Genomic DNA, 25,391 nt, shown 5'->3' on the forward strand with positions numbered 1-25,391 from the left:
GCCTGCGATCGAACTCGTGGGAACCTCCTCCTCAACGGGACCCCCATGCCTGAGACCGCTGATGGTTCCGGTGTGGCGAGTGCCCACGCAATGCCCGCCGCGATGTTCCCTGCAGGCGCAACGTGGCGCCGCCCTGTGGCTTTCCACCCATGCCCGTGCGAATACGCTCTGCTCTTCCTCTGCGGCCTCACCACGAGTTGAGTCGGCTTATTTCTGCCCTTGTCCGAATTCCACTCGAATTAGCAACACGAAAACCGGTAGTTTGGCGTGTCTGGTCACCCTGGTTCGATGAGATGGCGGCAGGTGGTGGGCTCCAAGATACGGATACCTACGGTACTATTACTATGTATAGTATAAGTGGTATAGCTTCTAGCTCCATACCTGATGCTAATCTCAAGTTCTGCGGTCCATCGAGTGCGGCGGCTGCCGATCCCTGGTGTCTGGAAATGGTATAGACTATAGGCTGTTTGAGAGCGATGGAGAGAACCCGCTTTCTGTCATCGAGATTTGCCATGGGTGATGGGAAAGACGCACTGTCGAGCTGCTAGGCTTTTGGAACCCCCCTCGGGCTTCACATGTTTATTAACTCGTGCTCCTACTAGTTCCAAGTCAGGCGCCATTTATTTCCTTCCACCTCGACATGCCGTACCATGTCAGGAGCGTTGAATATGTTTTGGTCTTCTCAGCCGCACTTCCTTGACGTCTCATAATCGAACGTTGCAGGGATACTGAGCTGGAAAAGTATTAGAATGTTTTCTCGGTTTTCCATCAGTCTAGGACCACAACCTCCTACTAAGTCCCTCGTCCTGAACTTATTCCGCAACTCCTACGGTAACTATGGTTCTCTTCCTTTTCTTTGCAATTCAAACATACTCGTTCGCTGGAAGACATCGGTCACTATTGTTCAAGTGACTACCAGATGCATGCAATTGATTTCGCATGTTTAACCCTGCTCGTCTGGGCGGCAGTTTCCCCTACTCCAATTGGTATCCGTACAAACATTGGCTCAAAAGTCTGTTTACACCTTAGAGCATCACACCCAACGAACGCTCATTATCCACCACGTCGAATCCTCTATGGTATAATCAGACCTTTGACCCAGTATAAGTATGGATGAACATGAAAAACCCGAGTGTATGAAGTAGCCTCGCGCATCAGCGGTGTTTCTCGAGTTGATTCCTCGCGTGTTGTCCCGACAAGTAACGTTCAAATGACAGCAATGGACAGGGGGCAACTTACGAAGGGGGGGTTCCTTGCTATGATGGAAAGAGACAGGAGCCCAGTGAGTTTGGGACGATACTACGTGGCGAAAGAAAACTGGTCAATGGCCTCCGTATGCCAGCCAGAGATTCATTTGACAAACACTGGCCCAACAGCTGAAGCTGTTTACCTAGAAGCCCCCTCCTAGCCGTTCAAACCAACTGCCACCAGCATCGAGATACCAAATGCGCTTAGCTTTGTGCCAATGACTCGAAGCTGCTCCTACCTTGGAGATAAACTTCTTTCTAATGCTGGAGCAGATTATCTTCACTGCTAGACAACTGCTTGCGAGACATAGATAAGAGACCGCGCGGCTATCTGCCCGTTTGATAAACGCAGAGCAAAGAGACCCGACCGCCTCAACCAAATATCTGAGTGCGAGAGCGCCGGTCGGCGGGTGCCAGACCGAGCGCTCGGATCGTGGACCGAGACCTTGTCCCCCCATTCACCAATCAAACAGCAGGGAGCTCGGCCAGCTTCGGACCCGCATTATGTTATCGCATCCGAATACCTTATCGGTCAAGGGAATGCTCTCCGTCACACATTGGACATCTCCCCTCCTCCTCCTCCTCTTGAAACTTTGACCTTTCGTTCTCTTCATTTTTTGGGAATCACCAGACTACCAGCTCAATTGGACTACCGAAAATGACACGATCAATATTGGTAGCTGCCGCGCGGACGGCGAGACCTCTCCTAGCCTCTCCCGCTCGCCAGGGCCGGTCCCTTGCATCCGTCGCCGGACTGAGCTCCTCCTCCACCGCGGCCCCGGCGCCGAGAACGGCGGCGGCGGCAGCGCCAGCACAACGACACACCAGCCGCTTCTACTCGTCTTCTTCCTCCCGTAAGAACTGGAAGGAGAAGCTAGTCGCCTTCTCCAAGCAAGACAAGACGCCCCTCTACGATTTCCACATCGCCCACGGCGGCAAGATGGTCATCTTTGGAGGGCATCACATGCCCGTCCAGTACGCCGGCCAGTCCCTCGCCGAGTCCCACCACTTCACCCGCAATCACGCCTCCCTCTTCGACGTGAGCCACATGGTCCAGCACCGCTTTACCGGCCCGAAAGCCGCCGCCTTCCTCGAGACCGTCACCCCTTCCAGCGTGGCCGATATGGAGGTCAACACGAGTAAGCTCAGCACTTTCTTGCACCCGGGCACGGGAGGCATCGTCGACGACACAATGATCACCCGCCTCGGCGAGAACGAGTACGCCGTCGTCTCCAACGCCGGTACTAGAGAAAAGATCTTCAAGTACCTCACCGAGCACACGGCCTCGCTCCAGAAGCCCGAGGGTACTGACTTTTGGTGGGAGGTGCTAGAGGGCTACGGCCTCATCGCCCTGCAGGGTCCCCAGAGCGCCGAGGTCCTCCAGGAGGTCCTCGACCCCGTCGATGGGTTGGACCTGAGCAAGCTGTACTTTGGCAACACGGGCTTCGCCCGGCTCAGGTACCAGGTCGACGGGCAGTGGAAGTCTACGTCGGAGAAGGCCATGATCAGCCGCGGAGGCTACACCGGCGAGGACGGCTTCGAGATCTCCTTCAAGTCAACCGACGGCGAGGCGGGCCCCCTAGCCGAGACGCTGCTCAAGGTCGCCGGCCCGGAGAGGCTGCAGCTCGCGGGTCTCGGCCCGCGAGATAGCCTGCGGCTGGAGGCGGGAATGTGCCTGTACGGTCACGATATTGACGACACGACGACACCGGTGGAGGGCAGCCTGTCGTGGATCATCCCCAAGGAGCGGAGGACAAAGGGCGGCTTCCACGGCGCTGAGGTGATCAACAAGCAGCTCGTGCCAAAGAGCAAGGGTGGCGCTGGCATCGAGAGGCGCCGCGTGGGCTTCGTGATTTCCGGCGCGCCTGCTCGTGAGGGCGCCGAGATCTTCACAAAGGACGGCGAGAAGGTTGGTGTCATCACCAGCGGCTCGCCCAGCCCGACGTTGGGCAAGAACATTGCCATGGGATACGTCAAGGAGGGTCTACACAAGTCCGGCACCGAGTTGGACGTTGTGGTGCGCGGGAAGAAGAGGGGAGCCGTGGTGTCCAAGATGCCCTTGGTCCCAAGCAAATACTTCAAGGGACCGACTCCCGCACCTGCGTAACGTCCGCAGGATGTATTAATACAAGTTTAAAAAGATATCCATCAAGCTCCAGTCTCATCTCGGCTTTTTCGTCCATTGTGATCCCTTGCTTGACACCGGGTAGAAATTTCCTTGGTAACAAAGCCTTGCCTGCCACCAAAGTACTCATCAAACATTTTGAATCATATCCGATAAGACGAAAGTGATGGTCAAGCTTCGTGCTATTGATGGCTGGTTTGAGACATGTAGCCGCTTCTTCATGGGAAGCCATCACGGAAGCGCAGAGCGATGACGACCCTCAAACGAGCGGCTGGATACTCTAGAAACGATATCCTGGAACGCAGCAAACATGGAAGAGGTTGACTAGCAGCTTATGTTGACAGGATCGTGTTACGTTTGAATGTGAGAGGAAGAAAAAAGAGAAATGAGCGAAATTAATCGAGCGCAGAAATTGTTTTACGGTTTGTCGGATGGAACTAGGGCGGATCCGGATTAGTTTCGGAGTGCTTTGGGCAAAGTGGGCCCGCTGATGGAACCTATCTAGTAGAGACTTGGGTAGGTTGACGATGAAGGCATTCGAGCCGAGTTTCGTTGTGCTTCGACAACACCTTTCTTTCCGGCTACACCTGCCTGAACGTTGCAACCTGAATCCCCTTCAACGACCTCGATGCAAGAAAAGGGGCTGTTTGCTGTCAGGTTTCCATGACAGATGGCATCATGCCAAGTTGGGCAGAACATGCGATCGTGCTAAGTTCGGGTCGGGTTCGGCGTCGGCGTCGATCTGACTGGTTGTCGCACTGACAGGACCCCTAAAGGATCGAATTTGACAACCAGTCAACTGACCACCTGAGGGGAACACACTGCATAAGAGTGACTATAAAACTCAGGGCAACACGAGTGCATGTGATGGGATGTGGTGTGCCTTCGTTTGCACCCCAAATATGTAGGTAGTTCTGTCAGCTTCTCTATCTCAAACTGGGCGCAAGGGATCAACCAGAATGTGAGAGATGAGAGTTTGACGGCCGACTTACTTATGACGTCAGCAAGGTGTCAGCAGGGGACCGGCCATGGGCCGAGTCTGCAATACTATCTGAGTAAAAACCATAACGACTTGCTCGGAGATGCAGCATGCTTAGCACTTCCAAGCGGACGACATCAAGACGAATTGGAGAAACCCATGGGTATGTGATATATCGGGGCATCACGCGGCCCCACGAAGGGGAGCGGGCAGATCAAGCGATGGCTTGGAGCCAGTGCCGGATTGACTCGTGCCAACCAGCCCACCCCAGGATGCGGCATTGCGGACTTTGGTGCATGTCAACGGTCACACTCTTGGTCTGACGACCTCCCACGCTCAAAGGGAGGATGCAATAGACCACGGGGGCCGGTCAGAGGCACTGACACGCTCAGCACTCGACATGGCTCGTGTGTGGCGCGACCAGGCGGCAACCTCGCTGATGGAGTATCGCGAGTTGGGTGGTGTCTCATCCACGGGGGGTTCTCGTGGGTAGTGTGTGTCGTAGAACGGACACACGTGTTGGAGTGCTGCACCTCGATTGGCTGCGACTGAAAGCTTAAGGCTTTCAGCCTTGTGGACTGGTCATCGTGTCCGTGGATTAGTGCTGGAGATCTGGACGGCCATGGGGGGCATTGCTCCAGTTCGGGAGTATGAGCGTCCAGTGAGAATTTCACCTCTGGTCGGCCAAGGACCTTGATGGCCTTGTTTGCGGTGTTTCCAGCGACTTGCACGCGAGGGGCAAATGGAAGGCGGGGAATCGTGTTCCTTGCCGCATCGTCGTGTGAGGAGGCATTGAAGACATGATACCACCACGTCGTAGTGTTCGGAAGGAGCGGGCAAGCACATTAAAAGAGCAGGCGCCAACACTCATGCTGCTCCTAGGCCCAGGGAAAAAGAGCACCTGTGATGTCGATGCCAGGGCTGCTTCCTTCCCACCACCGCTGACTATTTTCCCCTGCCCAGCCGTCAGTCAGCAGGGACATGCAACCATTGGACGCCACTGGACATCATCAATTCCCACTTTAGCCATCAACTCCAACGCAAAAACCCCGGCGGTAGACGTGCGGGACGTTCACCCCTCAAGTTCAACCGGTGTTGTTTATTTAGGGGCATCTACCAGCCGCGATTTCCTCTACAGCGAGGAAGAGCAGCCGGGTTGTTCCCAAGAGCTGTAACTCTGACGTGGACCCTTGCGCTCTCCCTTCCTCTCTTCCCATCACTCTAAGGTAGGTAGGTACTGTGTACTGTACATGCATAGTACTCCTACCTTATCGCTCACGACTGGTGCAGCATTCCCAAAGGTGGTCCCAGCAACTCCAGCTGCCCGGTCCCCTGCTGCTTGCCGCCTCGCCCCAGCCCTGGAGCCCTGAAAAAGTCCAGGTCACGGCACACGCCCAGAACTCAAGTCTGACAGACCCTGTCCATTGATCCAGACGTCGCTCGCGCTTCCAGTTATTTTCTACGGGGACAGCAAATCTCAGCCAAGGCAAAGTCATGACTTAATAACCTTGAGTTGGCCCCCGTCTTCCTCTCGCTTCCACTCTCGGCACACCGTTGCGACGGTCTTCTCTTCTCAACTTCATCACCATCACCGGCTGCCGTGCCTGCGTCGGAGCCATATAGCATCGAACCAGGTACCGCGTCTTCAGCTCCTCCCAGCAATGCGGTCTTTACCCGCAATAGTGGGCGCCGCCCTGCTCCAGCAGCAGTTCCTGCATGGCGTCAGTGCAACACCTGTCGCCAGCGGGCATCAACAAGTCGTCATTGGCTCTGAGGTCACAGATACAGTCGCTCAAGAAGGGTCTCGACGTTTAAGCGGAAAGTTTCTACACATTACTGGTAAGTTTAGATGCTACCCAACGACACCCACGGCTCGCGCCATCAGCATGACAGCGGTTTCTACGCTCAGGCGCATGAGGCCACAAGTCTCCGCTTGTTAGCAGACGTGGGACGACCAAAGCTGATGAATATTGTGCTCCACAGACTTTCACCCCGATCAATTCTACAAAACTCACTCCTCTACCGAAGAAGGCGTCGCTTGCCATTCGGGCGATGGGCCTGCCGGCTACTATGGAGCAGAAACGTCCGACTGTGACACGCCGTCTTCTCTCGTAAACGCGACTTTCGACTGGATCGCCGCGAATGTTGCAGCCGACATCGATTTCGTCATCTGGACTGGCGACTCTGCGCGCCACGACAGCGATGAGAGCATTCCACGCAGCCCAAGCCAGGTGCTCGGCACAAATCGGTGGATCGCCGACAAGTTTGTGGAAACATTTGGTGACCCGAAGGACCCCTCGAAAATGGCAGTGCCTGTCATCCCAACATTTGGAAACAACGACATACTACCGCATAACATTCTCCTTCCAGGTCCCAACAAGTGGTTAGGGTATTATGCCGAGATCTGGAAGAGATTTATTCCCGAAGAGCAACGCCATTCCTTCGAGTTTGGCGGCTGGTTCTATACCGAGGTCATTCCCAAAAAGCTCGCCGTCTTCAGTCTCAATACTTTGTACTTCTTTGACCGGAATGCCGGTATCGATGACTGCCAGCAGCCGTCCGAGCCAGGCTTTAAGCAAATGGAATGGCTTCGCGTGCAGCTGGAGTTTCTCCGCGAACGTGGTATGAAGGCCATCCTGATGGGCCACGTGCCCCCGGCCCGGACCGACAGCAAGAAGAATTGGGATGAAACTTGCTGGCAAAAGTACAATCTTTGGATGCAGCAGTATCGCGACGTTGTCGTCGGGTCGCTTTATGGTCACATGAATATTGACCACTTCATCGTGCACGACACCAAGGAAATTGACATCAACATCTTGGGTGGTTTTGCAGTTGACGATGACTTCGGGCGCGAAGCTCTTGAGGATGAACTTGAAATTCAGTCGGCACAGGATTACCTCACAGAGTTGCGGGAAGACTGGGCCAAGTTGCCAGCCGTCAACGTAAAAGCGCTCGAAATGGAAGACAATGTGGAATCCGACGCCAAGGAAAAGATGGACAAGAAGAAGAAGAAGAAGAAGAAGAAGAAAAAGCCAGGAAAGGACTTGGGCGGCAAGTACGCAGAGCGATATCATCTCTCTCTTGTCGGCCCCAGTATCGTCCCCAACTACTTCCCCACACTCCGTGTCGTGGCGTACAACATTTCCGGCCTCGAGGACGCAGCGGTCTGGACAGACTCGTTCACCGATGCCTTGCCGGCTCTATCGCTCCCGACAGACGACGACCCCGTTCACGAGGATCTGCAGCGCGAAATCGACGCCGCCAGGAAGAAGAGGGGCAACAAAGGCAAGAAGGGAAAGAAGCCAACCAAACCCAAGGACCCCAACTTGGTCATCCCGCAACCGCCGCCCGCAGGGTCCGGCCCTGGTCCGGCTTACGCACCTCAGACCCTGACCTTCCTTGGATACACCCAGTATTTTGCGAACCTGACCTATCTCAACAACGACATGACGCATGACAGCAAGGACGCATCCGGGAACAAGTGGCGCGACGGCATCCACAAGGACAAGGATCCCAAGTCCAAGAAGCCCAAGCCGCGCCCTTTCGCGTTCGAGGTCGAGTACAGCACCTTTACCGACAAGATTTACAAGCTATCGGACTTGACCGTTCGTAGTTACGTCAAGCTGGCGAACCGCATCGCCAAGGAGAATGCCAAGGGCAAAGTGCTCGCCGAAGACTTGGAAGGCGATGATGAAGATGTAGAGGAGGAAGATGCATTGGAAGACCAGAAGGAGCTGACAGAAGATGAAGAACATGATGAAGACAACGCCGACGATGACGATGATGATGAAGACGTAGAAACAGAGAAGAAGGGGAAGAAGGGCAAGAAGGGAAAGAAGGGAAAGAAGAAGAAGAAGAAGAAGAAGCACAATAAGGTATGGCTTCATTTCCTGAAGCATGCGTTCGTCAAGACGGTGCCCCAGAAGAAATTGAAGAAGTTTTAGAGGATGGGAGACAGAGCATGAGAGCTAGAAAGCGTGCGAGATGTCTGGTTTTTGGTTCATCTCGTTGTCGCAAGCTGCGCTGTTAGCATTTGCTAGACTGTTGGACTCGTCATCTTTTCTGGGCGTCTAGGTATGTGAAAGAAGAGAGGCGTTTTGGGAGGCGCATGGGCATAGGGTAGCGAACTCTTGGTTTACTTTTCTCGTCTCTCCATTTTGGGATTCGAGTCACTAGTGGACTCGATCCATTGTCTTTATAGCATCTGCACACCGTGCAAGTCTCTCCGGTTCGAGGGTCTTCAAGTACCTTGTGTGTACCATTCAACGGAGGTGAAAACAGGATTAGGAAAGAAATCGTGTTGCAATTCATAACTTTGGTTCTACCGTGTATCCCAAAACTGAAAATCGGGTGCGAGATCATACTTATATAGATACAAGTAAGCAGGCAAACTCAGTCGCTGTCGCTCGTCTGCCCAGCAGGGGAGTCAGAGAAGCCATTCCACTCATCCTCGGACTCGTCTTCGTCCTGTGCGCCAGACCCACCAGCCTGGCCGTCCTTGTCATCCTCGTCCTCAATGTCGAGCGCGCCCGAGACGTCCCACCGGTCACCCTTGGCAGCGCGTCCGACGTACTTTACGAACCGCAGCGTACCGCTATCGCGGAGCACGAGCGTCAGCTTGTTCCACGCGGCGGCTTGGAAGAAGAGGATATTGTCGTCGTCGCCCGAGGACTTGTAGATGGCCGCGTCCTCGTCCTCCTCACCGTCGTCGCCCGCCATGTAGACCTCATGCCCGCCGACCTCTGTCTCTTCTTCCTCTTCCTTCGGTTCAGGTTCCGGCTCAGCTTTAGCCTTACCCTTGCCCTTGTTGCGCTTCTTTGACGATTTGCCGTTGGTTTTTGCTTCTTCTTCTTCTTCTTCTTGTCCTTCTTCCTCCTCTCCGGTCTCCTCTTCCTCTTCCTCGTCGCCCCAGCCCTTGGACGGGGTGATGCCAAGGTTGAACTCCAGACGGGGCTTGCCGTCATGCCCTGTCGCAAGAGTGTAATCCTGGCCGCGGCGGAACCGGCGCGCGAGGAACTCGTGGCTCTCGACCAAGGTCCCCGTGGCGACCTGCAGCCACTCGCGAAACTGCCGCGAGGGGAGTAGGTGGTCGAGGAGCTCCGTGAGCGGGTTCTCCTCCTGCGAGCTGCGCAGCTCGTGGGCACCCGCGGGCTGCTGGTAGAGGAAGCGGTGCTTGTGCGGTGGTCGCGCCACGCGCCACGCGGATTTCTTTTCGATGGCCTCACTGTCATTGTCCGGGAGGGGTTTGGATTTCTCCTGGGATTCAATGTACTCCTTCAACCTCGCGGAAAACTTCTTGGAGAGTATGTTGGAGAGCGTGATGCTCGAGTTCTCTTCAAAGTGCTCAGAGATCTGCTCCAGCGTGTCCGGCGTGAGGTATGTCGGCGCAATGTACTTTAGCAGGAACTCGAGCCCGGCCTCGTCGAAGCCCTCGAGGCTCGCCTTGGGCCTGTCCACCTTTACGGGCCGCGCCCGCGGGGTGTCGTGCTGGTCCGGGTTGCCCTGGAGCTGCATGAGACCCGAGTTCTTGACCTGCTTCTCCTCGGCCCCCTCGACGTAGCCGTCCTCGCCGATCTGCGGAATGTGAAACCAGCCCGAAATCGCCATGCGGATGCGCCCCCCCTCGGCCTCGAGCTGGGCCTTGGACTCGGCGTGGTAGACCTCCTCGACGTCGTGGAAGGACTCGCCAGGCTGCACGGCGAAGAAAGACAGCTGGTTCCACGCGGGCGGGATGACTTTGGTGTGGTCGGGCGCCGGCGTCTTTGCAATCTCGCCGTCCTTGCCCTCCTGCTCGAGGACGGGGAACAGACGCAGGGCGCCGCCCCACTCGGGTTTCCACGGCTTGTCCGGGTCGGTGAGGTAGAGAATGTAGCTGACCTTACGGCTGCCGATGACGTCGTCGTGACAGAGGAGGTAGCACCCGGGGGTGTAGACGTTGATGGCCATGTCGGTCTTGCGGCCGCTCAGGGGCCCGCAGCCGGTGATGTGGGAGACGTAGTTGCGAAAGGTCTCGGAGTAAATGGCGTCGCGCAGCGACAGCAGGCTCGGGAGCTTGGCGAGGGCGTCATCGTCGAGGCCGTCGAGGTTGGCGAGGTCGCCAGACTGGTGGATCTTATAAATGTCCGTCTCCTTGGGGGTGAAGGAAACGTTCTCGCGGATCTCGTCGCGGACGGAGCGCAGCAGGGCGTCGTCGACGAGCTCGTTGATGACGGAGTGCTTGTACGGGCTCGATTCGGCGTACTGCTTTGTGTAGGAGTCGTGGGCCTTCTTGTCAAAGAGACCCTTGCGGAACCTCGACTTTGCGACGTCGGCCGAGAGAGCTGCGCATGGGCGAGAAAGTTCGGTGTTAGTGACGACATTGGAGCAGGAGAAAAAGTTCAGAGGTTGTTGTAGGAACAGGTGGCTTACTCGTCTTGGTCTTCTTCTTGGACGCTCTCTTGTCGTCAATTCGTGAACTGGCTTTGCGCTTCATCTTCGGCGATCGATTGAGTCTGGGCAACTCTTTTTTGATCGGGAGGAAAGTAAAGAAAAAGTGTTGGCAGCTTCCCAGTATTTCATATTTGTGACGGCCAGCTGGGCTGTCGCTGATCGGAACCGACGTGGGCTGAGGTCCCACATAAAGTTTTTCCCAGCAGCTGTTTTCGCGCCAAATCGTCCCATGGGCAAGCACCGTCCCACAGTTGGCCCCTGCAAAGTGGAAATGGATGCAGAAGAGGACTCGTACAGTGCCGGCGCGGCCAATGATCAGATCTGGCAAAAGGTTGGTTCTCTCCAAACGCGCTTCTAGGGACTTATCCGCAGGACGGTGCAAGCGCCGGTTGCTTCACTCTTCTGCACAACCATGGCGGACCGCCAGCCTGACTGGGAGATAGCCAATGCCGTTGTCCAGATATATCTGACATGCGCTATTCAATCCTGGCGCTTGAGGTTTGCATGAGCTGCATCTTGTATCAGAAGCTATGCATGAAGGCTGACTGGGTGGGAGTCGAATAGCCGGCAATTACTCTACTCAACTTTTCTCGCTTCCCTCTCAGTCCAAAGGTAGGTTACCAAACCCAACCCCCCTGTAAAGATAAAAGTACCGTCCAAAGGATTGGGACGAATAAAAGTGTGCAACGACGCTTGGCTGCGGAGGCTCTCCCATGGGCCGGACGGAAGATGGAACGGCCAGCTTCGGGTGAGCCGTGCCAACCACCGACCCCGCGCCCCACAGGGCACTTCCATTCTCGTGCTGCTTGCTGCCCCTCCATCCTCCCCCGCCCACCGCCAGCACTGGTCCACCGCCGCGCCAAAACGTCATGCATCCATAAACACTAGAGCAATTGGCTTTTCCCACTTGCGGGCTTCCTGGTACTAAACCACTTCACTCTCTCGATTGGACAGCTCTCCAATCGTCTGAACCCAGTTTCTTTACGTCTCTTGCGCCCTGCCCCGCACCTAACATCATAATCTTATATCTTGAGACTTGGACTGATTCCTCATCACGATAGCTTCATTTCCTCTCACTTCCCAGGCTGTTCAATAATTATTCCTTGCTTGTTTCAACACATGGTTAGCTTTAATGTCCTTGAAACCTCAGTCAATATGTCGTCTCAAATAGACATCGCAGCCGTGAGAAGCAAGTTCCCGGCTCTAGGCCAAGACCAGGTCTTTTTCGATAACGCAGGTGGAAGTCAGACGCTGGGTACCGTTATTGATTCGTATGTCGTCAAGCTATATTGAAGCAGCACTCCGAATTCACACTGACAAAACGTCTCAGTATCCGGGATTATCTCACACAGACCAATGTCCAGCTAGGCGCCTCATACAAAGTCGGCCAGAAGGCGACTGCCTCCTACGGTGAAGGCTACCAGGCCGGAGCAAAGTACATCAACGCATCTTCTGACGAGATTGGTATTAACCATGTTCGACTTTTTCCCCGGTTCAGAAATCTGACGCAACCGCAGTCTTCGGCGCTTCGACAACCCAGCTCTTCCGCAACCTATCCCACACCCTTTCCTTCAGCAAAGGCGACGAAATCGTTGTATCAGCAGTCGACCACGAAGCCAACATCGCATCCTGGGTCGACCTCGCCGCCCGCCAGGGCCTCGAGCTGAAGTGGTGGAAGCCCTCGGACGCGACAGCGGCAACAACAAACCCAAAGCTCACCGCGGAGAACCTCAGGCCCTTACTCTCGGACAAGACCCGCTTGGTGACCCTCACGCACGCGAGCAACATCCTGGGCACGATCCACGACGTCGCCGCCGTGGCCGCCCTTGTCCATGAGTCGACACCCAAGGGCCTCGTATGCGTCGACGGCGTGGCGTACGCTCCGCATCGCCCCATCGACGTCAAGGCCCTCGAGGTCGACTTTTACGCATTTTCGTGGTACAAGGTCTACGGCCCGCACACGGCGATGCTATACGCGAGCCGCGCGGTCCAAGACGGGCACATGCGCTCTCTGGGCCACTTCTTCAACCCGAGCGAATCCCTCGAAGGGAAGCTGGGACTTGCCGGGGGCAGCTATGAGCTGGTTTCGGCCGTCCCGCGGGTGCTAGAGTACCTCGGTACCCCCGATTCCGGGAGCTGGAAGGGCAAGATTGAGCAAGAACGGCAGCTCCAGTCCACCCTGCTCGAATACCTCAACAGCCGCGGCGATACGACGATCTACGGCGAGACAGATGCCAGCATCGAACGCCGTGTCCCGACTATCAGCTTTAGAGTGCAAGGCTGGGGTACCAAGGAGATCGTCAATGCCGTAGAAAATGAGTCCGATTTTGCCTTCCGATGGGGTCATTTCTACTCGTACCGGCTCATCGAAGATATTTTGCAATTAGATCCTACCGACGGGATTATTCGGGTTAGCATGGTTCATTACAACAGTCGTAAGTCAAGTGCGGCCTTGAGACCTGTGCATGATGCTGATCAAATGCAGTCGACGAAATCAGTGGTTTTATTGCGGCCCTGGACAAGGCACTGCAACAAAAGGCCAAGTAGTGTATGAAGTGATTGAATTAGGATTAGAAAGACCTGTAACTCCGGCATACCACCGGAAAGTTGCTGTCCGTCTGATATCTATAAACGCTGAACATAAATCATGGCTCCCACAGCTTTTTTTAGAGGAAAAAGAAAACCGACAAAGAAAAGTAAAGTCGTAAAACGTGGCCGTGAGAAAAAGTCGCGGCTGGCTTGGCGTGGATCCCCGTTCTCTAGAGCTTGCCGGTGTTCTTCTCGACGGCTTGTCTCAGGACCTTTATGACCTCTGCAGGGTCTTGGGCACCAAAGACTGCGCTGCCAGCAACGATGACATTGGCGCCGGCGTCGGCAGCCTGGCCGACGGTGGCCCCAGTCAGGCCGCCGTCAACCTCAATATTGAGCTCTGGGTACCTTTCGCGGAGGGCCTGGACCTTAGGCAGCTCAGAAGCCATGAATTTTTGTCCGCCGAAACCGGGCTCGACTGTCATGATCAGGACCATCTGTGTGTGGAGAGACCCCTGTCAGCCCAATGCGCCTTCGCGGAGACCCCATTTTGTGGTGTAACAGGTGCTCGTTAAGAAAGGGCTGGAATTACTCACGTCTGGTCTCTCGAGTGGATCTTCACTCTCGAGGAGCTCCCACACAACGTCGACCGAGGTTGCGGGTTTCAGAGCGACTCCGGCTAATATGCCTTGCTCATGTATGTAGCGGATCAGGGCGCGGGGGTTCGTCTTCTCATCGGATTTGACCTCTGGGTTGTCGGAGTCGGAGGAGAAGGCGGCCTCGTAGTGAAAGCAGTAAAGGTCTGCGCCGGCATCCTTCATGCCTTTGACCCACTTCTTGGGCTAAATCGACGCATGCGTTAGTATACTTCTCTTTATACGCCGGGATACCGCAAATGGACGTTTGGCGGCCCAGAAGCTTTGTAACTAAGCATATGCCCAGGGCGAAGCGAAATCATTTACCTCGGAAACCATCATATGACAGTCAAATGTGCCTTTTCCCCATGATTCGATGGGCTTCTCGACATGGCCTCTAATCTTGGCGACAACACCCGGCCCCCATGAGATGTTGGGCACAAAGTGGCCGTCCCTACGAAATCATGTAAGTTAGCCACGGCTTGACTCGGATACGTAAACAGTCCCTTTGCGACCGGCTCTCCAAAAAGCGGTCGGAAGATGCTGTGTGTTGATTTTTTTTCTGGCGGGGTATAATCTCCGTACATAATATCAACGTGAAGCCAGTCAGCGCCTTGCTCTATGGTCTTGGAGCATGCATGGCCAAAATGACCAAAGTCGGCTGCGAGAATCGACGGAGCTATGATTGCCTTGGGTGCCATTTTGCAGTAGCCAACGAATGGAGAGAAACCTGTGGGCGTTTGCGTGTGTTGTGTGGTGGTATGAGAGAAAAGGAGGTGTGCGTGGGCGGCGGATGCGAGAGCGGGTGTGTCTGGTTTTGTTCGTGGGCACGAACGGCTCTTCGGCGTTTGGAAAAGGGTTCGAGGGTACACGATCGGACATGCGACCGGAAGCTGTGGTAAGCTATGGACCCTGAACCACGAGAGCTCTTTCGGGTGGAGTTTCTGTTGGGATCTTCCCACAGTCTGGGATCTAGAATCACTAATAACTGAGGGGTTGACGTTTGGCGTGGGGTGGTGCGACCCCGCCAGGCACGTACCGCCCGTATGATAAGCTCCGGAGTACATTCGGACCCCTTATTTTAGGTACCTCCTTACCTGAGGATAGCTCCACCCTTCCCATTGGGCTGGCAAAACTCAAGAGACGGGGCCGACCCCTGACGTTGCCGGAATGTCTTGATGGGCCTCGGGTGAATATCCGCCGCGGCGGATTTGCTCGTCAGATGGTAGAACGCCCGTATCCGCACCTCTAACGCCGCCCCGGAACCCCAAGTGCATTCCACGATGCTTATTAAGGGCGCTGGGACTGGGCTCCGCGTCATAGTATCCTGATCGACTGATCGTCGCCATATGGCCTGTTCTATCCATAAACTTGGGAGAAAAGCAGGATAAATTGGGTGAGCTGCACATGTCGATTTAGGCCGAGAGGGTTGACCAACAAATAAACAATGGTCATATGCGGGAACGACTCCTGGTCCACTCTAAACTGCCTGGGTAATGCTGTCCCCCATTTATATATACACAGAGCCTGGACCAATAGCCCTATTGTTCGTGCTCCGGAAACAAATTTAGTTGTCAAAGCTGTACTTCAACCAGCCACCCAATGCCTTCAAACTCTCCCAGCGGACATTCTCGTCCGATTCTCCCATTAGCTCCATAACTCTGGTCTTTAGACCAAGCTTCTCCAGCTTATATCGCATCTCAGGCACCTCCTTGACCAGGGCCCCGACGTCGTTGCATGCAATAGCCAAGACTGCCTTGTCGTTCTCCCATGGCTTCTTCATAATCTCGGCGAGCTGGCGCGCAATCGCTCCATTCTCGTGCTCCAGAATCTTTCGCGCGTTCTCGGCCCAGAACACCTGGCTTCTGTGAGGTGGTGACCATCGGAGGTGGCCAGACTCGACCTCGGCAACGTATTCATCAAAGGTCGTCTTTGTTTTGGTGTACTCCTCGAGAAGTTCCTTGAGACTTTGTGCATCCTCGAGCAGATCAGGGTCTGTCAGGTGGCGGCCGCTCAGGTTGTCAAGGAGCGCAGGTAGTCGCGCGAGAACCGCGGTAGGGAGGAGCGATTTCTGGTTCTTGCTGAGCAAGTTGAAAAGGGTTGAAACAACCAATCGGGTTGTCTTCTCCTTCGGAGAGAGGCGCAAAAGCTGGGTGTACAGCAGGACGATATCGTACTCGCTAAATATCATTAGTCTGAGAAGTTCATTTGACTGGAGCGTACATACTCATTCAGCTCGTCGCCAATATCTTCAGCTTCGAAACTCATCTGCCAGATAACCAGCAGCACATGGTACAGCAATTGCAAGCCAACCCCGCCGCCGAGCGAACCCTCAAACCCAGAGTTTCTTGTGGGCGCGGTGCCACTCCATATGCTTGCTGTAGAGCTGCCGTTGCTGCCAATGCCAGCTGCTGTTCTGAGGATATCAATCAGGGGTGCAATCGTCTCGCTCCTCTGGTTCCAGAATTGTTGTCTCGCTGCGTGTCCGTAGAGAATGGAGGAGTACTCCTGGACCGCAATGTCCTGAAGACCTGCATCAGAACTCTTTGCGAGGCCAGACAGGTATGAAAGGAGCACCGGGATGGCGTTTCGGGTCGCCTGCGATTCGTCCAACGAGAGCGACATGAGCTTAGTTAGAGCCGTCGATGTCAGCAATGGGATGGGGTCCTCGGTATTGTTCGAGTGAGCGAGTAAAGGTACAAAGTGCTTGTAGGGGTCGGTATTTTTGAAAATAGCCTTTGAGAGTGACGGTACACCTATTGAGAAAGACAACAGCATCAGCGGGAGTTGAGGTGTATGAAGGGATCGTCGAAGTATGTCAATCTCTTCGCAGACTAGGGTAGGGTAGGGTAGGGAGACTCTAGCCAAAGCAATTTGTCGGGTTAGGTGGATGGTAAAGAACATACTGGGCAAGAGGTCGGCCAAGAGGACGAGAATATACTGGACGACATTGGCCTGCTTGCCCGCGGACTCGAGCACTGAGGGCTTTCCAGATTCGCCAACAAAGAGGGAGCGGTAGCCGTCAAGATCTCCTTCTACGATTTCCTTTCTAGCCTCGGGCTTCTTCGCCTTGTCGACAGCGCGGATGCGGGCCAGGTGGTCCTCCGTGATGGTGCCTGCTCTAACAGCGCCATCCCAGGGGATTGGCCGCTGGCGGATGTTGTTCTGCAACGAGGCCAGGTAGGTGGGAGGTTCGAGAGACATGGCGGCGAGTCGGGGGACGTAGCGACCCGGACGACTTCGGATTGGAGATGGACCTGCGTCGCCGAAGGAGTGTTTGGGGATGGACGTTGGGGATGGATTCGGCGGTGCTGAGGGTCGCTGGTCGTTGCGGCGGGAAGCTGTCTGACGAACATAATGCTCAAGCTATAGCCGCAGCCGCGCCCGCCCGGTTTTTGGGTCACTTCCTTGCTCAGGTCACAGCGTCAGGCTGGTGGCACCTGATTGGCTTGGGATCCAATTCTACACCAGCCACAGGTGGCAGCTCTGGCAGCCCCATCAAAGCTAATTACAGCCAGTGAACACCGACCCACGTGATGGAGTGTAGCGGCGGTGCACATTCTCCAATCACCTCCACTCGCAAAGCTTGGCTCACTGTTTCTTACAATGGTACATTGTACACACTCTGTTGCTTCCAGTATCACTACCTTATCCGTACACTAGGTACGACCTAGTTGCCCCGGTTTCCAACCACCCGTTTTTCCCCAAGTGCAGCTTTCATTGAGACTCGGTTCTCCAGATAAAGCTGAACAACGCTTGCCCTTCCTTCTTCTCTCTGCACGAGTTACCCATGTACGAAGCTGGCCCACGTCAATATGCAAGGCACGCACATGGAAAGAAGCCCCTTGAATCTTAAAAAGGCGTCACTAGCCAGTACGGATACTTCACAGTCTACGGATACTTGGTGATGAACACTGCGGAGTCTCATCCCGCTGGCCGGGCTCACTTGATGTTGTCAAAGGTTGCGGAACCCACGGACTGACACCTGCCGAGATCTCATCGTGGTTCCAGAAGCCAGCGCATGAGCTGTCATTGCGCTGCTAGTCTATCCTCTACGGGTCAAAGATTGTGCTTACTGGGCCCTAGGTCTTCGTTTGCGAGGTCATGACTACCTCACTAAGACTGAGGTACATAAGGTTTATGTGACAGCGCGGAAATGAGCATGATCTCATAGATGCAGCTCACGATGGGCTAAAGCGCGTCGCTGCCAATGGTTACAAGGCACTAGACGGGAAGACTAAGAGTAAACCCAGAACGCCTGTCTCTGGCAACCGGCCAAGGAAGGAGCTCGCTAGCTGCTTCATTCGGCACAAAAAGCCTGCGAAACAGGACCTGGCGGAAGTAATAAACAGCAGGGCCAACAGTCGTTCCTGAAAATAGTTGAACAGAACATGCTTTCTCTGCCTAGATACCTTACCTACCTAGGTACACTGCCTATCGATTGTCGTCCAGTGGACGGACAGGCCCCTGCAAGTAGTAAACAAGTGGGAACCTGGCGCTCTCGGCCGGGCCAGTCACAAACATACTAGCGACCCATTCCTGCCAACTCATACAGGCATCTCCCCGCACTGGGCCACTTATAACCCTCGTCTGCTCCGAGTGTCTCTGGTCTAAGAGAAGAGGGAACCACATCTCGGCGCCCGATCTTCAGGAACAAGAACAGAGAAAGAAGCGGCAAGTGTGACGGAATCGCGCACTCAAGAGGAATCTTTACAGTCCCCCTCGTCAGAGATTGGCCAGAAACTGATCGGTGAAGCTAGATCCCTGCGGAACTTTGCATTATTTGAGGGTATTATTGTGGGTGTCAAGGGTGGGTGCTCCTGTGACAGCGGCAGCAAAATCAAGAGGTTGGACTTCAAGGAGGTTGGGAATCGACCCGCGCGACGGCCAAGGAAAAAAAAAAAAAAAAGACAATCAGACTGCCCAATCCAAGTAATACGACACTCCCGTCCGTCAGCGCCTTCTCCCTCTCTTAAATCAAACTTACCTGCAGGTTTCATTCTCCCCGACTTCTTGGTTGCTTCCTATTGAACGCAAGAAACACGACATTCCAAGCTCTCAGTCCCTGCCGATACGATACGTCTGCACAATAGCAGGCTAGGTCTGCCAGCTCACACTCAATCACCATTCCTCTCCTTACCCCCGCCGACCATTAATACCTCATCCTGCCGCTGCAACATTCCTCTCGCCCATAACTGGGGCGCCCACGAGGCAACGAAACAAGACGAATCCTATCAACATCCCCATTGAGCTGACGATAGCGGCAAGCGTGGGGTGAGCCGACTTGGATTCTCACCTCACCGTCTTTCCGGTTTCCCGCATTCCTGGCAATTGACGACGCCGAACAAGCGGCTTCCGCTACTCTAAAAAAAAAAAAATGGCACGGCGCAAGCACTCGGCAACGGCCCCTCTGGTCGCCGGCCTTCTTCTCTTGGTGTCCGCCCCCACTCCGGTGTTCGCCCATCCTTATCCTCTCCAAAATGTCGCCAACAACCTCTTTTATAACCTTGGTGATCAGTTTATGAAGCGCGACTGCGTCCAGCGTTGCGGGGCCGATTCCCAATACTGCTGTGGATCCGGAGAACAGTGTTACACAGTTAACAATATCGCTGGCTGCAGCACCGTGAGCGGAGGTGGAGGCTATGGCATTTACACCACAACCTGGACTGAGACGGAGACCTTTACCAGCACAATATCGACAAACTGGCCCGCAATGACAACAGGGCCAGCTGGAGGAGGTACCGGGGCCCCCTGTGTCCCGCAGGGTGATGGAGAGACGGCCTGTGGCAGCATTTGTTGTGCGGCTTACCAGTACTGTGCCTACCAAGGGCAATGCGCTCAGCGCGACGGCTGGGGCGGAGGCGTAACCACAATCACTTCGGGCGGCCAGACAATCACGACCCAGTACTCCGCTCCCTACCGCATCACGAGCACCAGGGCCACCGGCACCGCCGCCTCGGCAACCAGCACCGCTACAGCCGAGCCCATCACCGGCGGGGGCACTGGTGGAGGATTGAGCGGCGGCGCAATTGCAGGTATCGTCATCGGCACGCTTGCTGGTCTCGGACTCCTCATGCTGCTCTGCTTCTGCTGCATCGCTCGCGGCCTGTGGGGTCTCCTCTTTGGCGGCAAGAAGAAGAAGGAGCACAGCCGCGAACGAGTCGAGGTGGTTGAGGAGAGATACTCGCGCCACGGTAGCCGTATGCCCTCGGCCCACTCTGGCCGCCCTTCGCACGGCGGCTGGTTCGCAGGAGGTGGTCGTCCCGCCCCGGCTACCCGTCGCAAGGAAGAGAAGAAGGACGGCGCCAAGTGGTTGGGCCTGGGAGCCGCCGCCGCGACTATGTTGGCACTCTTGAATCTCAAGAAGGATAAGCCAAAGGCCAAGCCTCGGTCGAGCTATACGGACTCATACTACTCGTACTCGGCAACAGATCCCAGTGAGTCTTCATGGGATTCTCGGGATCGATCGGATCTGACGTCCTACCTAGGCAGCTCTAGCTCGGGTGGAAGAACTCACCGAACCGGCCACACACGTGGCACACACACGACGCGTCACTCACGGAGGTAGTATCTTAACTTCTCTCTCGACCTGTGTTGAATTGCCCATGCTGTGGCCGTCTTCCTCGCAAGGCAGTGTAAAGCCCGAACATGCATTGAACGTACATAAGTTGTTATTATTGCCTTTTCTTCTTTCTTCTGGCGTTATGGGGATATCATACTCTATCCGGGTTTGCGACAACCCGGTGATGGATACTACAGGGCACGAGAGACGAGACATTCGGCGATGAAGGAGGTATGAAAGATTGACGAAGAGATGAAAATTTTGGTGGAGAGTCACGAAGGGCTTGGAAATGTCCAAGAGAGTTGGAAGAATTTGGGTGGATCTTCTCCTTGGACATTAAGCGTTTCCTACTTTCATTTTCCTTGGCATGGCTCCCTTGTCATTCATCTGCTTCAGCAAACCCCAACCCGCATAGCATGTACGATGTTCAGAACGATTTTGATGGCATAGACGGAACTCTCGACGCCCTTATTGCATGTAATGGAAACCAAATCTTTGACTGGCTTACTACAAGCTTATCCGTCGCGTGTTGTTGATTCAAGCTCAACTGTATTTGCAGCCACCGTGCTAAAGCTTTCTCGGGAGATGGGCGTAGAAATGGACGAGTTGGGATGAACATGCGGCGCTTACGCACAGCGTGCGTTTGATCATGCATGGAACAAGATCTGTTTCCACGAACGGTCTGTGTTTCGAGTTTAGGCCGTCTGTCTGAAGCCTATGTGGCTTTGCCCATGTCTCTTCTACCAACCAGGCCTTCTCGAGCGAGTCCTGCAAAGGCTGTCCGTCTCGAGGGGCATGCAAACACAGCGCGAAAGCTAGACTCTGAGTTCGAATCCACTTCACTAGTGGCCGGTTGGCCCAATGGCAAGGCGTCTGACTACGATTGCGTTTACCCTCGTTCGGACCCCGGGCGAGGAAAACGTTGGCCAATGGTATCAGGAGATTCTGGGTTCGACCCCCAGGCTGGTCAGTTCTTTTTGGTCTCGCCACCTCTTGCGGCTTTCGCATTATCTCTTGAAGTTTACATGGGTTGCTGTTCCGTTGGGTTGCTTGATTAACAATAGCAAATTGCTGGGTTTGGTTGGTGTTAAATTCAGAAGAGGTTTGTGCGAACCTAATAAGGTGACTTTTTCGAGAAATCTACTTATTGAAAGTCGCGAGACGATAATGGGCTCTTGTACAAGATTAGTCTAGCCAAGTTTGGTCTGATTATTGTTTCATCAGGACAACGATTGAAGTCAGCAAGTCCCTCGTCTCAAAATTCTCAAGCCAGCCGTAAAGGTGGCTACAGTGGCGTCGTTCTGTCACAGCTCAATGCAGATTGGATTGAAGATTGTGAACAATGTGTTGCCTCTGATATCCTCAACCATATTACTTCACATCACATCGACGTGGGGAAGAGTAGTTTTTTTCTTCTTCCAATTTTTCAGAACGTTTGAGTGGGTATCATTTCACCATAAAGAGTTTCCCATGCGGGTAGGTGTATAGTAAGGATGTCGTGGGATATACCGCTCGGAGAGGGAGCAGGCAACGTCTTCTTGACTTTTGTGTGATTCATGGTAGCCCTGCGCTACACAATGCAAAGTAAATGGAACCCCGGCCACGCCAATTGTGTAAGACCCAGAACCCCGATTTAATTTTGGCATTTGCCTCGAAAAACATGACCTGTTTTGACCTTTTTGGTTTTGCTCCCCTCCTCAGGCTCATACATCAATCAATACCTTCGTTTTTGATTCATCGAGAGATATGTGATTTTGGATGCGTTTAAGCCTCCTCCTCAATGTTGCCCTTCTCGGAGACGTACATGCCGTCCAAGAACTTACGGATATCCTTGTTGCGGACCTTGCAGATCTGCTGGATATCGGCGGCGGACTGGGAGACAGCCTCAAGGGAGTTGCCGAAGAGGACGAGCTCGTCCTTCTGCGACTTGGAGACTTCGACGTCGACACCCTCGCGCATGACGACCTTGCGGACGAGCTTCTCGCCGATGAAGTTGCTGAAGGTGACATGTTAGCCTCGCTGTTTGCAAGTCATAGGCGGAAGAAATGTTGCGACATACCGGATCTCGACCTCCCACAGACCAGTCTCGGAGTCCTTCTCCAGGTTGACGTTGATAGGGAAATGGGCGTAGACGTAGCGCATCTTGTACTTGAAGCCCTTGGTGACACCGATAATCAAGTTGTTGATGAGGGTGCGGACGGTGCGAAGGGTGGCAACGTTCTTTCTTGAGCCGTGGTGGATCTCAATGTTGATGGTGCCCTTGACCGGCTGGGAGAAGTTGACAGCCAAGTGGGACAGATCCTTCACGAGCTTGCCTGGTAATGGTGTCAGCCATACTGTCTTATCAAGGGGTCCTCCTCCCGCAGTCGGGGTCGAGCACAACAGGAAGCGGAGGTCGGTCGCGATGTATTCAAAGAATCGCGACTGGAAGAGGAGTTTGTACTTACCACGGGGGCCCTCAACGGTGACGATGCGGGACTTGATGTGAACCTTGACTGTTGGAGAATCCAAGTCAGCATGCATTCAATTGCCTGCCACTACTGCTCCTTTCGAGCTCATCCACAGTCCAAAACTTTGTCAATCCAAAAACCCAAATGTTGCGTTGTCCGCCTCAAGCCTCCCCAAATCCCTCTGCCATTTGTGATTCAACTTTCGTTCTTTTTTTCTTTTCTTTTGCGCCAGCGACCATGTTGCCATTGGCATCGAGGTTGCGACCATGACAGAGGAAGGCGAGAGACTCAAAGTGCGAATGGCGACAAATAGGTAATATAGTATCGTGAAGTTCAAAACCCGGCGGAGCTCGCAGGGTGCCGCATCGTGGGGGAGAGGATTTTCGGTGTTTGTGTGCTCGATCGTTGCGCCATCTGATTTTCAAGATTTCAAGACGACGACGACGATGGCATTGCTTCACATACCATTCTCGGGAACCGTCAGGTTCTCTTGGGAGTGGATGTATCTCATCTTGACGTCGGGGAGGGAGGGAGGTTGTCGGCTGGGCGATCTACTGGGCGACTGGTCGGACGTTGGGCGATGAGGAACAACTCTTCTATTTCCAAAAAAGTTCCAAGTCGGGGTCTGGCAGTCGCGATTCAATTTTCCGGTGTGGGGTGCAAAAGTTCTAGCGAGGGCTTGAGTGCACGTGATAGAATAAGAATAGTTTGTGCGTAATTGAATCACCTCTTGCCCTGCTCCAAACGGCTTCCGGAGCTTGGTGGGGGCTACAAGGCCGCGGTGGAGGCCGGGCCTGTAACGCTGAGCTTCAGCCACAGCTCCGGAGCACCAGCCGCAATCTCCGAAGATGAATGCCTGGCATAGTCACGTGTCAACATCAGCCAATGGGAGGATCCATTCTCGACAGCTCCAGTTGCTGCCCACCTCGATAGCTGGGCCGGCGTGCAACTGGAGAGCGCAAGCAGAGTGAGCGCACGTACAGATACGTCAGCCTTGAAGCTCCCACCCTCCTTCTCCGACAACCCGATATCAATCGCCTGAATCTTTAACCTTTGGCGACGACGGGCGACCGAATCTTAGCCATTGGGACTCTGCACGCCTTTTCCCTTACATCTGAGCATCGAAACGAAACAGACGCGCGAGATCCGGGCATTCCCCCGCATAGGCCAAGATGTCGTACTTCTTCTCAACCCCTGTCGACATTGACATTGTGCTAGAGGATGCCGACGAGCGGTCCATGGTTGATGTCAAGCTCGATAAGAACCGGCGCGAGAAGGCGCCGTTGTACATGGATGGCGAGTCCGTCAAGGGCGCCGTCACCATCAGACCGAAGGACGGCAAGCGGCTAGAACACACCGGCATCAAGGTGCAATTCATCGGCACGATAGGTAAGTCCTTTGAAACCACTTGGCGCGAGTCTTCGTTTCCCTGTTCCACCTATGCTGATATCCTCCTGTGTGCAGAAATGTTCTTTGACCGCGGAAACCACTACGAATTCCTGTCCCTCGTCCAGGAGCTCGCGGCCCCGGGCGAGCTGCAGCACCCACAGACGTTCGACTTCAACTTCAAAAACGTCGAGAAGCAGTACGAGTCGTACAACGGCATCAACGTCAAGCTGCGCTACTTTGTCCGCGTCACCGTCTCCCGCCGCATGGCCGACGTCATCCGCGAGAAGGATATTTGGGTCTACTCGTACCGCATACCCCCTGAAATGAACTCGTCCATCAAGATGGACGTCGGCATCGAGGACTGCCTGCACATTGAGTTTGAGTACTCCAAATCCAAATACCACCTAAAGGACGTTATCGTCGGGCGGATATACTTCCTTCTCGTCCGACTCAAGATAAAACACATGGAGCTGTCCATCATCCGGAGGGAGACGACGGGCGCCGCGCCGAATCAGTACAATGAGAGCGAGACCTTGGTACGGTTCGAAGTGAGTTCTTCAAGCAGGCCTCGTTCGTTTGGGATAATAAGCGTACTGACTTTTCTGGAAAGATTATGGACGGCTCGCCTTCGAGAGGAGAGACGATCCCTATCCGCCTCTTCCTCGGCGGCTTCGATCTGACGCCGACGTTCCGGGACGTGAACAAGAAGTTCTCCACCCGATACTATCTCAGTCTCGTGCTCATCGACGAAGGCAAGACCCACCCACCCGTTCATGATATCTCTACATCACAGCAAGCTAACAGAAGACGTCAGATGCGCGGCGGTATTTCAAGCAGTCGGAAATTATCCTCTACCGTCAAGCCCCCGACGCGGCTGCTGGTCCTAACATGATCATGGCTGCTGCTCCCGAGAACCCCAAATTAATGGGCCAGTCCGTGCAGGCATAGAGGCCTCTGAGAGTAGACGGCGTGATTTACAAGTAATGAGTTGTTGACGAATAGGGAGGTATGATGTGGCCGCTGCCATGACGAAGGTCCTCGTCAGT

General features: G+C 54.5%; 9 protein-coding genes across 9 annotated transcripts; 5 read left to right on the forward strand and 4 right to left on the reverse strand.

Annotated features, from left to right (window-relative positions):
* Nucleotides 1-1,905: 1,905 nt before the first annotated feature.
* CORC01_03642 (glycine cleavage system T protein) lies at nucleotides 1,906-3,354 on the forward strand (the record flags this gene model as incomplete). Its single annotated transcript, XM_022615291.1, has 1 exon — nucleotides 1,906-3,354. The coding sequence occupies one exon, from the start codon at nucleotides 1,906-1,908 to the stop codon at nucleotides 3,352-3,354; it is 1,449 nt and encodes a 482-aa protein (XP_022478217.1).
* Nucleotides 3,355-6,012: 2,658 nt separating this feature from the next.
* CORC01_03643 (calcineurin-like phosphoesterase) lies at nucleotides 6,013-8,295 on the forward strand (the record flags this gene model as incomplete). The annotated part of the gene is made up of 2 exons (XM_022615292.1): nucleotides 6,013-6,190; nucleotides 6,335-8,295. The coding sequence occupies 2 exons, from the start codon at nucleotides 6,013-6,015 to the stop codon at nucleotides 8,293-8,295; spliced, it is 2,139 nt and encodes a 712-aa protein (XP_022478218.1).
* A 448-nt stretch (nucleotides 8,296-8,743) lies between these two features.
* CORC01_03644 (uncharacterized protein) lies at nucleotides 8,744-11,099 on the reverse strand (the record flags this gene model as incomplete). The annotated part of the gene is made up of 2 exons (XM_022615293.1): nucleotides 8,744-10,671; nucleotides 10,760-11,099. Coding segments are annotated over 2 exons (2,268 nt in total), but the record flags the coding sequence as incomplete, so codon positions are not given.
* An 836-nt stretch (nucleotides 11,100-11,935) lies between these two features.
* CORC01_03645 (aminotransferase class-V) lies at nucleotides 11,936-13,327 on the forward strand (the record flags this gene model as incomplete). The annotated part of the gene is made up of 4 exons (XM_022615294.1): nucleotides 11,936-12,051; nucleotides 12,111-12,244; nucleotides 12,298-13,215; nucleotides 13,266-13,327. 4 exons carry the CDS (start codon nucleotides 11,936-11,938, stop codon nucleotides 13,325-13,327), a joined length of 1,230 nt encoding a protein of 409 aa, XP_022478220.1.
* Nucleotides 13,328-13,539: 212 nt separating this feature from the next.
* CORC01_03646 (ribulose-phosphate 3-epimerase) lies at nucleotides 13,540-14,645 on the reverse strand (the record flags this gene model as incomplete). Its single annotated transcript, XM_022615295.1, has 4 exons — nucleotides 13,540-13,806; nucleotides 13,906-14,151; nucleotides 14,272-14,398; nucleotides 14,530-14,645. 4 exons carry the CDS (start codon nucleotides 14,643-14,645, stop codon nucleotides 13,540-13,542), a joined length of 756 nt encoding a protein of 251 aa, XP_022478221.1.
* An 866-nt stretch (nucleotides 14,646-15,511) lies between these two features.
* On the reverse strand, nucleotides 15,512-17,148 carry CORC01_03647 (V-ATPase subunit H; the record flags this gene model as incomplete). Its single annotated transcript, XM_022615296.1, has 2 exons — nucleotides 15,512-16,124; nucleotides 16,172-17,148. The coding sequence occupies 2 exons, from the start codon at nucleotides 17,146-17,148 to the stop codon at nucleotides 15,512-15,514; spliced, it is 1,590 nt and encodes a 529-aa protein (XP_022478222.1).
* A 2,173-nt stretch (nucleotides 17,149-19,321) lies between these two features.
* Nucleotides 19,322-20,512, forward strand: CORC01_03648 (uncharacterized protein; the record flags this gene model as incomplete). The annotated part of the gene is made up of 1 exon (XM_022615297.1): nucleotides 19,322-20,512. The coding sequence occupies one exon, from the start codon at nucleotides 19,322-19,324 to the stop codon at nucleotides 20,510-20,512; it is 1,191 nt and encodes a 396-aa protein (XP_022478223.1).
* A 1,758-nt stretch (nucleotides 20,513-22,270) lies between these two features.
* CORC01_03649 (ribosomal protein L6) lies at nucleotides 22,271-23,467 on the reverse strand (the record flags this gene model as incomplete). Its single annotated transcript, XM_022615298.1, has 4 exons — nucleotides 22,271-22,502; nucleotides 22,566-22,821; nucleotides 22,954-23,001; nucleotides 23,422-23,467. 4 exons carry the CDS (start codon nucleotides 23,465-23,467, stop codon nucleotides 22,271-22,273), a joined length of 582 nt encoding a protein of 193 aa, XP_022478224.1.
* A 661-nt stretch (nucleotides 23,468-24,128) lies between these two features.
* On the forward strand, nucleotides 24,129-25,293 carry CORC01_03650 (vacuolar protein sorting-associated protein 26; the record flags this gene model as incomplete). The annotated part of the gene is made up of 4 exons (XM_022615299.1): nucleotides 24,129-24,345; nucleotides 24,421-24,893; nucleotides 24,956-25,076; nucleotides 25,160-25,293. The coding sequence occupies 4 exons, from the start codon at nucleotides 24,129-24,131 to the stop codon at nucleotides 25,291-25,293; spliced, it is 945 nt and encodes a 314-aa protein (XP_022478225.1).
* Nucleotides 25,294-25,391: the final 98 nt, after the last annotated feature.

The sequence above is a fragment of the Colletotrichum orchidophilum genome (assembly GCF_001831195.1).
Source record: "Colletotrichum orchidophilum strain IMI 309357 chromosome Unknown Scaffold_22.1, whole genome shotgun sequence".
Classification (NCBI taxonomy): domain Eukaryota; kingdom Fungi; phylum Ascomycota; class Sordariomycetes; order Glomerellales; family Glomerellaceae; genus Colletotrichum; species Colletotrichum orchidophilum.